At 38.5% G+C, this 17,527-nt stretch overlaps 2 protein-coding genes across 2 annotated transcripts; one reads left to right on the top strand and one right to left on the bottom strand.

The window, feature by feature from the left end:
• The first annotated feature begins 816 nt into the window (after positions 1-816).
• On the top strand, positions 817-5,337 carry LOC135946256 (beta-1,3-glucan-binding protein-like). Its single transcript, XM_065494390.1, has 10 exons — positions 817-1,049; positions 1,866-2,099; positions 2,747-3,078; positions 3,241-3,377; positions 3,438-3,601; positions 3,774-3,898; positions 4,200-4,326; positions 4,384-4,526; positions 4,970-5,071; positions 5,124-5,337. The coding sequence occupies exons 1-10, from the start codon at positions 836-838 to the stop codon at positions 5,223-5,225; spliced, it is 1,680 nt and encodes a 559-aa protein (XP_065350462.1). The 5' UTR covers positions 817-835; the 3' UTR covers positions 5,226-5,337.
• On the bottom strand, positions 3,826-10,538 carry LOC135946257 (facilitated trehalose transporter Tret1-like). Its single transcript, XM_065494391.1, has 7 exons — positions 10,280-10,538; positions 9,461-9,613; positions 7,742-8,276; positions 6,489-6,839; positions 5,956-6,175; positions 5,406-5,614; positions 3,826-3,954 (listed from the first exon to the last, which is right to left on the bottom strand). The coding sequence occupies exons 2-7, from the start codon at positions 9,570-9,572 to the stop codon at positions 3,942-3,944; spliced, it is 1,440 nt and encodes a 479-aa protein (XP_065350463.1). The 5' UTR covers positions 9,573-9,613; positions 10,280-10,538; the 3' UTR covers positions 3,826-3,941.
• Between the last annotated feature and the right edge of the window lie 6,989 nt (positions 10,539-17,527).

Genomic DNA, 17,527 nt, shown 5'->3' with positions numbered 1-17,527 from the left:
CGTAAATTTAAAAGAATGCACTCTTTGCATATTTATTGTAAAGGATTATTTTTGTATTTCCTGCCAGTGATGAAATTGTGACGTTGACAGTATGACTAACTGAGCGTGCCGACTCAACTTTTTGGTGCACGTGTTGAAAATCTATAGTTGTTTTGTATCCACGCTGTGACGCAAGTAAAGTGGTGGACGTTTTGTTAAAAGCACAACACTAATATTGTTAAATTAATTTTCTCATCGATAGTTGAAAAAAGTTTATTGTGTCATTTCTAGGTGTTTCTACGTGTCTGACATATATGTATGTATAACACTGTAACACTTGCTCGAAATTGAAATTGCCATTGGTGATTTTCATTGTCTTAACAATAAACTGTCTCTTTTGTATGGGGATTTTTACATTGTAATGTGGCTCCCATTAAGGAGAGTAAAGATTAGGAATCGACATTCCCACTGACTCAACCGTTGGAGCGCTGGTGCTTTTATTCATCTACAGCCGCAACTCGCGGCTGGTCAGTGAGCAAAATATCATGCCGTTTTCAAAATACAATGGATTGAACTTTCTCAAAAAGTAGGGTTGTAAAGATTAATTCGTGTGCGAGAATCATTGAAAGTAAATAGTTTTTAGGTGGCGAAAGCATGCAGCACCGCCACAACTGATGTTTCCTTCAAGCATATTTTACAATTATTCCTGTTCAATTTCACATCACTCTAAAAACAAAGCCAATGATCCACCGACGAGAGGAATAGATGCCGCGAGAACAAATCAGAAGATCATGATCATCAGTGCGTAATTTGAGAGAGGCGTTGAGGAAGGGAGAAGGTACGCGCTGACTGGAGCATGCTTGACCCTGAGAGAGTCAATTTGTCTCAGCCAGTCAGCGGAAGCAAGTCGGATGGACGACTCGCTGCGTGCTCCTTCAGCGTGAAAATGAAGCTCCTGCTTGTGATTCTGGCGTCAATTTCGATTGCTGAGAGCCAGTTTTTGACCTACGAGATTCCAAGACCTCGGATCACTGTTTTCTCGCCAAGAGCCCTTAGATTTCTTTTGCCACGTGAGTAATTAGGTTCATATAGATGAACAGTAATTACTGTTTGATTCCAAAAATTCAGGATTTAGTCCGATTAATTAAAATGATATATTTTTAAATTAACCAGTGCGATAAATATAGTAAAATTAGTGATATTTACTCCACTAAAGATACCAAGAGCCATTTCACTATGGTATTATTTTTCAAGCAAAAGACATTGACGGGCAAATAAAAATTAGACCAACAGCTGTCCCGAAATATTGCATAAATCGGAGACGAGCAGATGTTTCCAAATGTGAGTTCCCTTCTGGTGAATACACAAATGCATGACCGCTGCATCTGTTAATTGAATGTAGACTTTGCTCTTCAATAACTTGAAAAAACAAACAGTCTTGCTCACTTCATCGAAGAGCCTTTTGCGTAACGACAAAAAAAGGTTTTGGTTTGCAAGCGCAAAGCCAACCGGTTTTTATTAAGAAACTGGATTAAAGGTCAACGGCATGGAATCACTCTACTATGCATAAAGCCAGGTTGGAGTGGAGCCCGGCAATGTTGCGTTAACCTAATTTTTCAAAAGAAACGAAAAACAAATGTTTATGGCGAATCTGTTAATCGCATAGATAGCTCTGTGGTTTTTGTAATTTATTTTTAGATTTGCTTTACGGTATACTTCCTTGTTTCCATCGATTTTTTAACTTCAAAAATGTCGTATGATTTGAAAAAATAAAGTGCGTATTTCCTGTTGAATTAATCAAGCAGATATTTTATTAAAAACCAAATTTTGTTTTCTTCGCTTATATTAGTGTTTTGGTAGTTAATATTTATATAGCTAATTTACAGACGAGGATGGAATCACACGCGCAGTTTTGCTGGCCAACGTGAATAAGCCGCTGTCCATATCGGACACAACAGCCAGCTTGACCAAGGAACTCCGCCAAGCGCGCAGCAACCGCCTCTGGGTTTTCTTCTTTCCTCACGAAGTTCTCAAGGAAGGTGACATCATCAACTACAAACTTGCCGTTGAGCACAAGGGCAAGCTGCACTTTTCAGGACCACATTCCTTCAGGGTCAATGGTAATATACGCATGTGGATTATAATATAAGTCGCACATGGTCTGGTTAGATACGATTAAGGAAAATTGGCATTTTAAGGGGAAAACCACTGTCTTGAAAGATTTAATTTGTCCAGTAGGCATTTCCGGAACAATTTATCTTGCTTCGATAGCCCAATGGAGCAAGCGCGATAATAAATTTTTATCATCGGTATGTTTCTTAGAAGTTTCAAGTTAAGTAGCTGTAAAGCTCAAGCAAGTTTTAACCAAGGAATACATAAGAACGGGAAACCAACGTAGAACTGTAAAAAGTTATAAGCTTGTAATAAATTTATAGTTTGAGTAGCAGCAATTTTATTACAATTTTCATTTTTGAGCGTACAAAAATAATTTAAGCAATAAAAACTCCAATTAAGGATAACTCACTGCCAATCGAAATTTATCTTAACGCAACATATTGCTGACTGATGCCTCTTTCATGTTACCAAGTTTTATCACATCTCAAAATTATTATTGTGGAATTTCCTTTCGACAGTTAAATTTCTTTCCTGCATATAAATAATTTTCAATAAGGAAATAACGAGACCTCTTTCTCTCATATCAGATCTCTCATAATCAATCCTCCAAAGTGATATTTTTACTGTTTTACTAACACTGGGCCATTCACAGTCATAACTCCACTGCCAAACCAAGCAGCTCAAGAAGTGCCCGAAAATATAACATGGCCTGGAGTGGAGTTGAGTGCCGGGGGCAGCTCGCCAGTGCCGCCTCCACGACCTGCCGCCCCTGTGGCTCCCGCCGCAACGCCTCGTCCTCCGCCTCCGAAACCGCCGGCTGCGGCCACCACGAAACGACCTCCTGCAGCAGCTCAACAGTGCCGACCTTCGAGTACGGTTGTGAACGGAAAACCTGCCTGCAAAGGGCAGCTCCTTTTCCAAGATCACTTCGACTCGTTGGACACACGCAAGTGGAAGCACTCCGTCTACATTGCGGATGCACCAGTGGGTTTGCTTCAGATATAATTATTTTAAATATTCTTGTTTAGGAATTTAAATTTGAAGTAGGATCGCTTATTTTATTTAGAAATATAACAAATTGAAAAAATAGATATAAATTTTTCGCAATGATTATTATTCAATGAGTGCATTTTTGTGTTTTTGCAGGATTTCGAATTCTGCATGTACACAAACCGAAAGGAGAACGCGTATGTTCGCGAAGGTGTGCTCCACATCAGGCCGACCCTCACTGAAAGCACTTTCGGTGCCAATTTCATCACCTCAGGCAACATCACCCTTGATCAGTTGAATAATTAATTTAATTTAGAGCCAGCAGGAAAATTAAATTGTTTCATTTTGCTCAGGTGCACGGCGACGGTTAGGGACGAATGCTCGCACCAAGCAAACTTCGGCTTCATTATGCCGCCTGTACAGTCTGCCAGACTCGCCTCGGTGCCGCATTTCACTTTCAAATTCGGACGCGTAGAAGTCAGGGCAAAGATGGCTCTTGGTGACTGGCTCCTTTCAGGTTGGGATATTACTATTGCAATTTCAGATATACTAAAAAATGATATCATGTTCGTTAAGCGTTTATTTCCGCATTCCGCAGTTTGTTTCTTTGAAATTAAATAAAACTGGAAAGATTTTTAATAATGTATAATGTAATAGGGCTCAAAATTTTAAAACATTGCTTTTGGCAGGAATCTACCTTGAACCTTTACGACGCACTTATGGCCCAAGGTATGACTCTGGTCAGGTACGAATGGGAGTCTCCAAGGGCAACATCAGGCTTGAGTGCGATGACGTCGAATCCGGAATCTCGCTGGTCAGTTGTTCTCACAAAACATTCAGGTTTCATTGGCAATTTACTACTCCTGGTCTCTAGATTAAAAAAAAGAAAATATAAAGTTATTTAAACGTTTAGCATGAACCAAAATCTGTTTTACGCTGTAAACGATCTTATCTAAGAAGAGTCAAAATGTTTTTTTTTTTTTAACTAGGATGCTTGATTTTTTTTAAATATAGGTTTTAGAAAATGTGATGGAGCCATAAGTTTAAAAAGTTTCAATATTTTGTTCTAATTTCCTCTGTAGCTAAACTCTCTTGATTTTTTGGTCCATTTGAAGGTCGAGTCTGGAATAGTGTTGACCGCAAGTGAAGATTACATGCTACGTCAATTGAGCTCTCGCGAGCTGCCCAATGGTCAAGCGTGGGACCAGAATTTCCATGTTTTCCGCGCGGATTGGTCACCCGGTAAGTTTGAATGAGCTTTTGCGCAGAGTTTAGAAATTTAATTCAATTTAATTTCAGACAAAATCGTCATTCAGATTGATGGGAACGTGATCAACACAATTTTCCCACCACCTGGAGGATTTGGTACGTTAGAGGAATTCTCGGAGAGCCCTACAAATCCTTGGAGAGCAGGTTCCAAATTTGCTCCATTTGATCAGGAGGTAAATTTCACATTTTATAAATTGTACATCTTTTTAAACACTTGGTGTAATATATATAATCATGTTTAAATATAAAATCACCTCAGTCTTTAGATCATCTTTCACACATAAAAATCTAGAAGGCCTTTTTATGCACTACTTGGTTTGGTTTGGTTTACTTCTCACAAGTTTTCCAGTTTGTTACATTTTTATTTATGGACTTCAATTTCAAAAGAAACTGTTAGCTTCTCAAGTTAGCATATGCAAATTTCTTGATACCACGACACTGATATATCCTGTGTGCTGATTATAAGATTTGTGGTTTCTAGCATCCGTTCTGCATAATCTAAATGTATATAATTTGGCTCAAGTCATATATTTTAATTAGGAAAGCAATTAATATTTTGCTTCTTATATTGCAATTTGCGTGTAACATCTACAGTAATCCTATATTTTGTTTTTAGTTTTACATCGCATTCGGTGTTGGAGTGGGCGGCATCCACGACTTCCCAGACAACTGCCTCAACAATGGAGAACGTAAGCCTTGGACAAATGGTCAACCCAAGGTATGGTTGGAAAATACAGACCTGAATTGGTGCTATAATAAACCGTTTCCAGGCAAAACTGAATTTCTGGAAGCAGCAGAACAAATGGTACCCAACGTGGGACTTGCAAGATGGATCCATGCAGATAGACTACGTTAAGGTTTATGCGTTGTGAGGCGAGGAAATAAAAGCAACTGAGTTGATTTTACTGTGTGATTGTGCGAATGCTCTGCACTGTTTGTGTAAAAAAGAATCACAATAAAATAAATAAGTAGTTTACAAAGTGACGCATCGATTAATACTGTTCACCGACACACAAGTATAATGATATATGTATATTTATAGTAAGTTTTACTTTGCCAGCTCCTGCTGGATCTCTTCTAAAGTCTTCCCCTTAGTTTCGGGCACAACGAAGACTGTGAAGAGAACTGCAACGACGCAGATTCCCGCGAAAATTCCGAATGTTGCTGCGGAGCCGACAGCCTCGACCAGTGGCTGAAAGCTCTTCGTCACAGTGAAGACCAGCACATAATTTTCAACACAGGCTAGCGCAGAGGCTGCACCCTGAATAATTAATGGAAAAAATTAAGGATTAACAACAGCTGAAACTTCTATGAAACGAGAAAAGTTCAAGACTGTCAGCGTCTTAATATATAAATTCATTACTTTTTTTTTAAAAAAAGGTGCAAGATGAAATATCTCAATCAAACATTTTTCAAAAAATTAGAACCCGAATTTCTCACAGTCAGCAACTGCTGTGGATTTATAAGTTTAAAATCACAATAAATGTTTTAAAAATTTGAAATATTTCAGGCTTTGCCTGAATTCTTGAAGCCATAGTAAAAATCAAAAGGCCGAATTCTAAATCAAATGGTCAGGTAGACTTGGTATGTTATTTAGCTTACTTTGATCTTGGCAGGGAAAAGTTCCCCAAGCATTGTCCACGGGATGGGCCCAAATCCAACCGAGAACATGACGATGAAGAGCACAACGCTGGCTAGCGGAATTAGGCCGTACGAAGAGACATCGACGTCAGTATCCAGGAGATGGAAGTACACGCCCAAGGCCGCTAGACAAAGAGCCATCACCGACGCTGACACGAACAACAGCACGCGACGTCCAGCTCTAAAGATTTAGTTAATTTCAATAAAAATGTAATTCAATTTTAAATTATAAGTTTCTTATTGGATATTATCTGATTTTAGGTAAAAATTAAGATTTATTGAGTTTTTTTGCAACCTTACAACTGTTTTTATCTGAATTTTTAAACTGTTTCCCTTGTCTTGATTCTATTAATATTTGAAATTGATTACTATTGAATTTACCTAGTGTCGTCCTTGTAAACCTTTATTTGTAATCATTTAACTAGATTAAGTTGTATCAGTCCTCTCAATTGTCTCGAAAGTTTTTTGTTTGATGAAATTATTAAACAAGGTACCTGTCAACAAGCAAGGTTGCGATGAAAGAGACGACGACCTGGACGACGCCGACAATGATGGTGGAAACGCTAGGGGAGAGGGTGCTGCCGGCTGCTTCAAAGATGCTCACTGTGTAGAAGATGACGGCGTTGATACCCGAGAGCTGCTGGAACAGCATCAAGCCTAGCCCGATCAGCAACGCTTTCCTGGCCGCCCTCTCGGTGAAGATGGACTTGAAGGCTTCCATCTGGGTGGTGGACTCGGCCCGCTGGCGGTCCAGAGCCGTCTGCATTTGGCGCAGCTCCTCATCGATGTAGCAGCCGGCGCCTCGCAGACGCCGCAGAGAGCGTTCAGCTTCGCGACGGTTGTTCCTAAAAAAACAAAATAAAAAAGTTAGCGAAATTTTCTAAAGGGAATTTTTATTATAAAAATAAAGAAAGGATTCGTTCTGGTCCCGGCAAAATTGCGCAACGTTCAACAAACACCCAAATTTTCATTGCCGAATTGATTGTTGACCTTTACTTGCAAAAAGGAAATTCGCGTTTAGTTGTTTGAAGTTACGCAATTTTGCCGGGACCAGGACGGATTGCTCTATCAATTTTGAGCTTATCATAATACTACAGAAATTATGGATTGAAAAAATCTCGCAGATTCCAAAGAGTCGTCTCATCTAACAAGCATTGAATGTAGTTTTGTTAGGCAACTTGTATGGCATAGACGTTAAGCAGGTTGCATACTAGCGCATCGATTTAATTTTTGTCAAGCACAAAAAATTACTTGGTATAGGTTTCAGAGAATAATTAACCCTGAAAACATCTCAAGAGCATGTAAATAGCATTCTTGTCAAAATATATCACTTTTTTAGCAATTTCTTATCGTGACAACTCTCTGACAGCACAAAAAATTGGTTTCGAAATTTCTCAGTTTTGGCAGTTAAGATTAGAATTATAAATTTAGCACCGGTCCATATAAGATTTTAATAAATGGGAAACCTATAGAAACAATTAATGGTATTTTGCTAAAAAAAAATTGAAAATCAATTTTTTTTTGCGGAAAAATAATTTCTAAGCGCGGAAGGAATTGCTAATACCCCAAATCTTTATTTCCAGCATGATCTTAACTGCCGTACTTCTATTTTTATCTGGATGAAAAATAATGCACAGAAACAATTAAATTAAGAATTGAAAAGCACGTGCTTTTAGCTTATTGTTAGCCCGTCAAAGTTTAATTAATCCCGTACCATTGAAGCTTCTGGATTATTTTTCTAACTTACTTTGCTAACAGGTGCTGGGGTGATTCGGGGATGAAGAACAGGGTGATGATGTAGATGAGCGGCACGCAGCCAGAGAGGATGTTGAGCCAAAGGTAGGGGACGGCGGCGCCGAAGAGGTACGCGAACAGGATGCCGATGGTGAGCTGCATCTGGAAGAAGCCGCCAAGCGAGCCTCTGATGCTGCTGGCCGCGATCTCGCCGACGTAGATCGGCGCCACAACGCTGACGGCGCCGACCCCGAGACCGGCGATGATGCGTGCCGCGTACAGCCAGCCGACCGACGACGCCAAGATGATCAGCACCCACGAGATGAGCATCGGCAGCGCCACGCACTGCATGGCGCGGCGTCGGCCGATCGTGTCGGCGACGATGCCGGCCGGCAGGGCGCCGCACAGGGCACCGACAGCCATCAGACAGCCCACCCAGGAGCCCTCGTCAGGCGTGATGGGCAGCGGGCTCGACGGACCCGTCAGCAGTGGCAGCGTCGGCGACGTCCAAGCCATCACCGTACCCGCGGCGAACGAGCCCAGCGTTGCTTTTTGGAAATTTCGTAGCGGGAGATATTTATTTATTTATTTATTTTCTCTTTAAAATACCCTACCTGCTCTAGTACTGATAGAGGCACATATTTCGGCATTAAACGTGAATTTTGTTTTTTAATAGAGGTGTCAGCCGCGAGATTTAAAGGCGGTGGCTGGTGGGACCGGTTAAGCCGAATTTTTTGTCCGGTGGCGACTGGCCATTTTCTCCGGCGACTGGTGGCTTGCGCGGCTGACAATATTTTAAAAGTGTAGTGAGATAGAGTTTTTTTTGCGAAAGTCATTTTTCTCTTGCACTATTTAATTTTTGACCCTTTTTCATTGGCGACTGGCGCAGCTTACAATTAGCCAGAATCACGGCGGCTAGCGGCTGCCTACGTGACCCAAAATTTACCGGCTGGCGTGGTTCAGCGCGGCTGGCTGAGATCTCTATTTTTAATCAGTTTTTAATATTTTATTACTGGAGGTCTCAGCCAGCAGTGCTGCGCCGCACCAGTCAGCAAATTTGGGGTCAAGTGGTCAGCCGCCAGCCGCCGTGAATTTGGCAAAGCACCAGCCGCCGGTGACAAGTCGGAATATATAACCAAAGTGTAGGAGAAAAATTCGCACTATCAAACTTAACTTTTAAAAATTTGTCAGTCGCGCCAGCCGCCGGCTAGAATGCTCAGCCAACGCCGCCGGCCCAAAACTCAATTGCAGCTGGTTCAGCCAGCCGCCGCCTAAAACTATGTAGCTTTAGACCTCTATTTATTACTGTATGAAAAATGTTTTGATGGCGAGTCAATCAACAGTCACTTCTCACAATGAAACACACATTTGAGTGTTGCGAAAATCGCTCAACATTGACGCCAAAATTAAAAACTTTTGTCGAAAGTTACTGGGAAAGGCACTGCCACAGAGATAATATCAAAAGCTTAATCAATTCTAAACATTTTAACCATTATGACATTCTAATTTTTATGTTCGCTCATTAAATAAAAAGATAAACTGAAAATGAAGTTTCCAGATCAACAATTTTTTGTGATAAATACAGTTCCAAAATAAATGATGCGATAATTTAAATTATGAAACCCAGAACAATGTGACGTGTGTAAAATATTTTTATGTTTATGCGTTTGAAAAAAATTTCTTGCTGTTGGAAATCAACATTCAAAATTTAATCTAAATAAAATTAATTTACCTATTAGCGCAGCGGTATACTGTGGAAACATTTTGCCTTGAGGTAGTGCATTTTGTTCTTTCTCCGGCAGCATCACAGTGCACGTCTCTTGATAAATTTTTTTGCCTTCCATCTTTTCTTCCAAATATCACACTGGTAGTTAGCTGAAAAATGCTGTAAAAATGTAATTTCTTTTATTGTTTCTGTTTGGCAGGACAACCGTTTTCCATAAATATATGAACAAACTAAACAACTGATGCTATTTTCATGCTCTCCTTTGTTTTTAAAAAACGAGAATCGTTATTTGCCATATATGAGCATTCGAACTAAATTTTAATTTCAATTATTATTTATAATACACCTATTAAAAACCCATTAAGATTATATAATTTAAAGAAATCTCAGTATTGCTTCATCTTAAATCTTAATGCATATTTTATTGATTCGATTAGCGTGTCATTCGTCCTTAATTGTGATATCAGCAGTGCAACTTAGAGGTAGGCAATTGAGCTGACAAATATAGTATTTGCACAGCTTATCATTAGGCCGTGATTTCGATTTCCTAACTCATTCAGCTCAATCGGGCCCTTTGATCGTTTTAACGTTATTATTAGTAATACTCCCCTAACTGGAACACCACATTTTCTAACTCATCCATTTTTCCCTAGTGGAAAAATTTTTTTTCTGGAAAACTGTTTAACGCTTGGTAGGGTGGTTTTAAATCGGATATGTGGTCGACTGGATAAAATTTTACCATGAAGGCAATTTAACAGAGCACGCGTTGCAAAAGAAAATTGCTCTTTGCATTTCAGGACTCTTGAAATTAAGTTTTAAACTCACCTCTGCTTCTTGGAATGAAGGGAAAATCCAACGGTTGATTCAGTTTTTAAAATTCACTCAGGCAGGATTTGTCATTTCATTTGATGTGCTCACCACCGTTCCCGTCGCGTCAAGAATGGGAGCCTTTAGGACACTCGAGATTTTTTTATCAGGGCTGCTCTTCACATTTTTGTCGATAATGCTCACGGTCCTTAATTCTCTCCTCCCCTGTTGCTTTTTTTTATCAAAAAACAATGCAATGTGCAACGTAGGTGTAGTTCTTCATTATGTAAGAGCTTATAACGATATGTGGTAAATTGAATAACGATTGTGATTCCGTCGGAACGCACGAAAAGTGGATTGTATGTCGGAAAACCGTTTGTAAATGAGGTTCTCCTTGCGCCATCATCACACTTGATAGCTGAATAACATACGCAGTAAAATTAAAAATAATTGTATCTTAGTAAATGACCTTTAAACCGATTCATCCAACCGCCTTTCTTGTTTCAATAAATCGCAGTATCGCTGCTCAAAAGTATGCTTGGCAGGGGAAATTTTTTATTAATATTATTTTAAAAAATCAGCTTCAAATGATTGGTGTAATCTAGTTTTGCCTCGTTTTCTATGGCTTTCACTGCTGCCATACTACTTGAGATTTTCAATTGTTAGTGATGGTTGGCATACTTGAGTCAATCAAGAGCGCGGCAGAGATATTTATTAAGAGGAGAGGTAGGATTGATAAATAATACCATTTTCATGATCTATGTCCTGTATTTATATTTTTGATAAAATACTCAATCTACATTAGAATACGTTCCACTGCCCAAATATCCTTACCGATTGAGAAGAAACATAAATTTTGGCCTTAAAAGTTCCATTCCAGTTATGGACTAATATTTAAAAAAATGTGGTAAAGATGTTGGTGTCTATAAGAAGTAATGGTTCTGTTAATTAATATTAAATTATTTGATGCTACTTTGTACACGCACAACTCATAAAATTACAAGACAGAATTCTTATCTCACAATATTGAAAAAAATAATTATCCTTTTACTTGTTAACATGTTGTAAACTTTCTATTTATCTAATCTTCGTCACAAATCAAATACCTTTTAAAAGAGATAATATGATACCCAATATTTAATTTGCTTCCTCACCTCAAAAGGAAACAAGTCCTCCATTCGATCCATTCCACTCTTTTTTACTACCAAAATTTATTAGCCTGAGCAAACATAACAAAAATTGCTAGCCTTTTGCGAAACTGCGGACGAAGAAGTCAGTGATCGCACGGGGCGTGATCGGCACGTGATCGCTGGTCACATGCAAAGGTCGCTGGAGTTGGGATGCTGTTCCCTCGCTAAACGTTTACATAACAAATCGCACCGCTGGCTTTCTGACACAGAGCGGCTTGCAAATTTTATTTCTTCCTTCTTTGATAAACAGCATCTGCTAGAGGCTGATTGGCTGCTAGTTCTCCGGTGCCCCAAAACTGTACAACTCAAACTTATGGGCAGAAAAACTGATTTTTATAACTATCGCATTAATTCAGAATTATAAAAAATAAGCTTTGTTTTGATCAAAGTAGTCAATTCAAATTTACAATGGAAACAAACCAGGATAATTGCATTTTACCCTGCTAGCTCTCACTGTAATTTTTGGTATTTGTTAATGATTTTCTTGCGGAAGAAATGCAAGGAATAAGGATTCAAAATATAAAGATGTTTTGTAATTTTCTTCAAAAATTTGTGATTCTGCTACTAATGCTTAATTTTTCTTTGAATTTATTTTATAGTTTAAAATTGCTTGCTTAGATCGTACTTTTCCATTTTCCTCCGTTTTGAAACCTTTTTTGTAAATATGTTTTATTAGTTTTTTGGCTGGATGAAAAAGTCCTTCAATTTTCCGTCCTTGAGTGGACGGCTATGTTATTTATTACAAATAAAAATAAATATTATCTGACAGTTTGTATTTGTAAATAATTGAGAGGAGAAAAAACAACTAACTACAAACTGCACCCCTAATTTTCAATCTTGAGCATTTTCACCTGGTGAGTAGAAAATAAAATATAGGAAATTAATTTTGATTTTACAAACTGAAAAAAGAATAAAAATGCGAACAATCCGTTTCCTGGCAAAACCTCAAATTTCAAGTTTTCGCAATTCCACCAAAACCTTTCACAACGACCGTGCCTTTTAAAAAATAGCGCTAACCGAAATTTCATTGTGAATGTGACCTTTTAAAAATGATCATTAAAAATAGCCTGATGAGAAGTCACAATAGATAGGCTTGCTGGCCGTCGCCCAGAAGGGGCCGACCACCAAAATTCAACGCCTCTGCAAAGCGAACCCAAACACAAAATGCTTGGATCTAAAATTACGCGGAACACGAGCAATTAGGTCGCAATATGTTCATGATCGGAGCCAAAGTGGAGTACACGCGGCCTATTTTGCGAGCCAAATTCAATTTTGGACAGTGATGCAATGTGCGAAATGCCTGTCTGCCGAGACGAACTCAATTTCGGGCCATTTGATTGCAAGTAAAAAGGCGAAAAGAAATTCTCGTCTTTCTCGTACGGCGAGTCCGGTGTGCAGAGAGAAAACAGGTCCTGTTCAATAATTTATGCGGCGAGTGTTGGCTGCTTTTGGCGATCACGCGATTCCTCCGGTCGCTAGGCAGGCGACAATCAGACCCGCGGCGCCAACAAACTTTGGCCGCCGAAGCCGTTCTTCAAGCCGACGAGCCCCCTCGCAATTCCCAGCCAGCATTGGCGAGCCGATCAGCACCGGATGGTTTCAATGGCGAGCCCTCTCCAAAAGCGAGAATTGCGGCGAACGATTTGAGGTCATGCGTGCGTTGTATTGTAAGAAAATAATTGCGGAGCAGAGATAATTGGTCCTTCTCAAACAAGAATTTCGCAGTGCGAAAACACTGAACGTGACACCTGCGGCAAAACAATCACCTTTTTCACTTAGCTTTGAGCAGCGCAGTTTTTTTAAGAATCGTCCAGAATTGGTGCCCTTGCTTACTTTTTATCTTTTGACAAAGTCATTTTTTGTGATATTTGACACACATATATGTATGTATTTTTAAGTGAGAATAAACAATAAACAAGTAAAGTAGAGTTCAATGAACTTTGCTCCATGTAGAAAAACCAAATATTTCTATTTAATTAGGTCTGGACATTTTAAAAAATAAAAAGATTGGTCTGAATGGACTCGCGAACGTGAACAAACAGTCGGTATCTTCTTTAGCTCCATTTTAAAACAATTTCTTGAAGTTTAAAGGCATTTTGCAAATTGTAATTAGGAATTTTTACTACAATTTAAAACAAATTTTATTGCTGATCCTGCCTTCAAACGATTTAATTTAAGCTTATTATATTTGGGGTAAGTTTATTATCCGTACACCATCGCAGTTAACAACAAAAATCATGAATTACCGCCGTTAACCAATGATAACTATGTCTTGCGCAGAAGACAATTCTCTTAATTTGTATCATTCATTGAAAAGTCGGTTGAGCTTTGTTATGTAAGTTAATTAACAGCGCCGAGTGAATGTGATGCAACGTGTGTATCTTCTGATTATTTTTCAGCTGATACGACTGATTTTCCGGCGCCATACATTGGAAAGGTTATCTCGCATGTGCCTATTATGTACATCAGCAGCAGATAAACGGACGAAGAAATACATGTATCGCCGCTGAAATTTGTACCGCAGAAGCGAGCAAGGCAGGCCATATATCATTATAAGATATTTCATGCTGTTCTTGTGACTGGTCGCGCGGGTCACGCCACTCTTCTGATGTTGCGCAGAAACGAACAGATATTTAACCAGTTTACCAAGTTTAATTAGCACAGATACGAAAAAATGCAAATGTAGTCCTAATTACTGTATATCTTGGGCAGAAATCACTTCCAAGTTAATTGAATTCCTCGCAAATATGTTTATTTTTTGCTGGTCAAATTTGGCTCTTTATAACACAATAAAAATAGTTTCACGTTATACCAAGCTGTCCAAAATAAAAAGTGATGTACGCCGTTGGTGTTTAATAAAAAACTATATTCCAAAATATACGTAGAAAATTTTTTATATCAATGCTAATTTTAAGAAAGACTGAGTAGTAGCTGTCCAGGAGAAAACGCACCAAGCTCAATTTTTCTAAAAGCAGTCCACCTTCAAACTGGTGCAAGTATAATAATCATAATTCATGGCTGTCTTGCCATGCATTTATCGCCTTCTCACGTTGGAAGCTTCGGGAAAGTAGTAATAATCAACACGCCTGTTGAATTTACCATCAATTGCATGTCACAGAGACTTGCATTCCAAAACACACACTTTTCAACTGTGGTTTTTCGAGAGTTGATGATAAAAATTAAAAAAAGACTAGTAAAACCTCAAAGGTAAAAATGTCATTATGATTAGGAATGAAATTCGACTGTCATATATATTCGATCTGGGGATTTTTAAAATACTTCGTGTCTCAAATTGCGATACTTTCAGCAACAAGAGCGCGCACACATGACTTGTTCAAGAGTGGCCAGCAGCGAAACGCCGTTTTAGGCTATTTTGATCAGTTAAGTGCTGTGTTTACCGTGCATCATGGGACGCACGCAAACACACGCATAAGCTCTATTTCGAGCACTCTCTCCACTTGCTTCCTTCCTTCAATTCGGGGGCACGACCAGCGACGTCAGTGCACCCGCAGTGGGCTCGTCTTCCTTGACGTGCGGTCTAGAACAGGGGACGGAGGCCCGCCAGGGGTTTCACCTCTGCACGACCTCTGCGAACGCACCCCCTGCGCTCTTCTGATTTCGTCAGATTGAACGCGCAACACGTTTTTCCTGGTCACATGCCTTTAGCGCTGCCGACACCAAAACAGCGAACTGCGTATGTGGGTCGGATTAAAGTGTGCTAATTTAGGCAGATGAATGAGATTCGACTGGCAAAAAGGGTTCAATTGAACTCTCAGCCTGTTTTTATGTTAATAAAATTTATACAATCAATTTGAATGCAATTAATTATTAATTCGCATATTTAAACAACCCAAAAACATTTTTGGTTTTGACCTCTGGTAAAAAATGATAATTTATAACCACTCAAGTTTCAGTTCATTTGCATCGTTCCTAGGCTTCAAAATACATCTAAATATAAAAAATCATATTCAAGCAATGCCTGTTTTCTGATCTCTACGAATTTTAAATGTGTGATAATATTTTTAGCCTGAATAGCTGGCTCAACCTGGTGTATTTTAGGAGCCAATCCCTTAAACATTTTTATCTCAACTCAGCAAATTTAATGTACACATAAAATCCAGAGTTATTTCATAAATTACTGGAACGGGAACCTACTAAGCTTACCGCTCAGACCGTTATAAGATTATTATTTTTTTAGGTGAAAATGCAAGCTGATCTGATTGGCCTCTGACAATGACGGAAAAAGCTTAAGTCGGATCCTACAAATTGATTTCGAAATGTTTAAAAATATCCGCCAGATTAGGCCTCAGCTCTTTAATTCTACATCTTGTTCTAAGTTGAGGTTTGCCAGCAGCGATTCAATGTCAACAATTATCTTTTAACTCCAAACACTATTCAAAGTCTGCAGTTGTTACGTAATCATTTTTTGTGTGAAAAAAAAACGTTTAAATTAATGAAGAAATCTGAATTATTGTGAAAAATCGATTCGACTTCGCTGAAATATAATTTGCCACTCTTCTCTCACAGACTGTTTTCAACGCTTCATATTGTCACAAATCTGTTTGTTCACTTGATTGAGTTTGTCGTAATGCAGCCTGTCAACAATTGATAATTAGGTCCGTCTCGTCAGCACTGTGTGGCTGACATAGAGCAACAAAATTGACGAGCCCGCGAGTTTGTCTGTCCGCGCGTGGCCAAAAGTTTTCGAGATCACGCGCACAAAACGTTTGGCACGCGTTTCGCCTTGCAAAAGAGCGGAATCAGAAGCTATAATAAAAAGTCAGAAGATCCGAGACTCGTTCGCAATCGCCCTCTGCTCAGGCTAAATGCTGCCGCGTCGTGACGTCAAACGAAAATTCCGCCCTCAACGCCTTCTGCCACGGGTGAGATACTGCTGCGATTCGCAAGCATACTGACTGAGTTCACTGACTTAGTTGAACTACAAAATCTTCTAGTGGGGAAAATAATTGATTATAAATATTATAAAATTCTTCACATTCTACACTTCTCTAAAACGTTCAATCTGTCTAGCAAATACAGAATATAAAATTAATTAACGATAATTATGCTCAGCTGAGCACACAGAACTAGAAATTTAAGCAGAATATATCAGACAAATATTGGCACTTAAAATAAATGATAATTTATAGTCACACACACCAATTTTTTTTTGTCAAAAATCGATATTTTTATGAAACGAGTAAATTACCCTGATCTCTGTACAGTTTATTCAATATAGTGATGTAAAAAAATGAAACCTTTAATTTAAAAAGCCACAGACTTTGTAAAAAGCCATAATAAATTCATCAGCAATTTGATGCTACTAGAAATTATTTGCAATTATTTCTTGCAGTTGCATCCTTCTTAAGTTGATCTTACAATTAGTCTCCCTGAAGAACCCCTGAATTCGCAAACATTAGAAGAAAACTGCCATTTTTGTCACTTCTTGAATGACGGGGATCAGAGATCACAAGTGGGCAACCTTGAGTCTGAACTTTTCGACCTTGGTTTTGAGATACAAATATGTAGTGCGCGCATTTGAATATTCATGAAGTGGAGTGACTCCATTGCTGGTTGTCGTTGCACATATTCCATATTCCTTTAACCAGTTGGAGTTTTTATTTTCTAACAAAGCATTATACCCGTGATTACGTAATACTTATAACTTAAAAAGTTCAATGTGATTACCAAATAAAATGGAAATAAGACACTCGGCAGGATTTTAAAACGTAAAATATCAAATTGTGACCAAAAATCTAAACTTTGCAAGAACAAAAAAATTAATTTTACGAGCATTGTTTGGATTATTTGTGTTTTTTAGTTTTAAAAGATACGTTCAAAGGTCAAAGAGATGTCCTCATTAATTCTTTATAACTAATTTGTATCACAAAGAAAAAAATCCTACAGTTGATACATTGTCACATTATTTATATCTCATATCTCTATTTAATTCAGCCTAAATTTATTTCTTGACAAAAATGGTCATTGGTTTTTTAAGGAAAAGGATTAATAGTGTTTTCCGTAACTGAATTTTAATTCTAATGAGAAAAATATCCAATTTGTAGTTCAAATATAT

Source organism: Cloeon dipterum, chromosome X (assembly GCF_949628265.1).
Source record: "Cloeon dipterum chromosome X, ieCloDipt1.1, whole genome shotgun sequence".
NCBI classification, from domain to species: domain Eukaryota; kingdom Metazoa; phylum Arthropoda; class Insecta; order Ephemeroptera; family Baetidae; genus Cloeon; species Cloeon dipterum.
This window is presented reverse-complemented; position numbering and strand designations above follow the sequence as displayed.

Coding starts and splice junctions, on each gene's coding strand:
- LOC135946256 (XM_065494390.1), top strand. CDS start 836: ATGCTTGACCCTGAGAGAGTCAATTTGTCTCAGCCAGTCAGCGGAAGC. Junction 1,050..1,865: donor CCTTAGATTTCTTTTGCCAC/GTGAGTAATTAG, acceptor GCTAATTTACAG/ACGAGGATGGAATCACACGC. Junction 2,100..2,746: donor ACATTCCTTCAGGGTCAATG/GTAATATACGCA, acceptor GGCCATTCACAG/TCATAACTCCACTGCCAAAC.
- LOC135946257 (XM_065494391.1), bottom strand. CDS start 9,572: ATGGAAGGCAAAAAAATTTATCAAGAGACGTGCACTGTGATGCTGCCG. Junction 8,277..9,460: donor GTATACCGCTGCGCTAATAG/GTAAATTAATTT, acceptor ATTTCCAAAAAG/CAACGCTGGGCTCGTTCGCC. Junction 6,840..7,741: donor CCCCAGCACCTGTTAGCAAA/GTAAGTTAGAAA, acceptor TTGTTTTTTTAG/GAACAACCGTCGCGAAGCTG.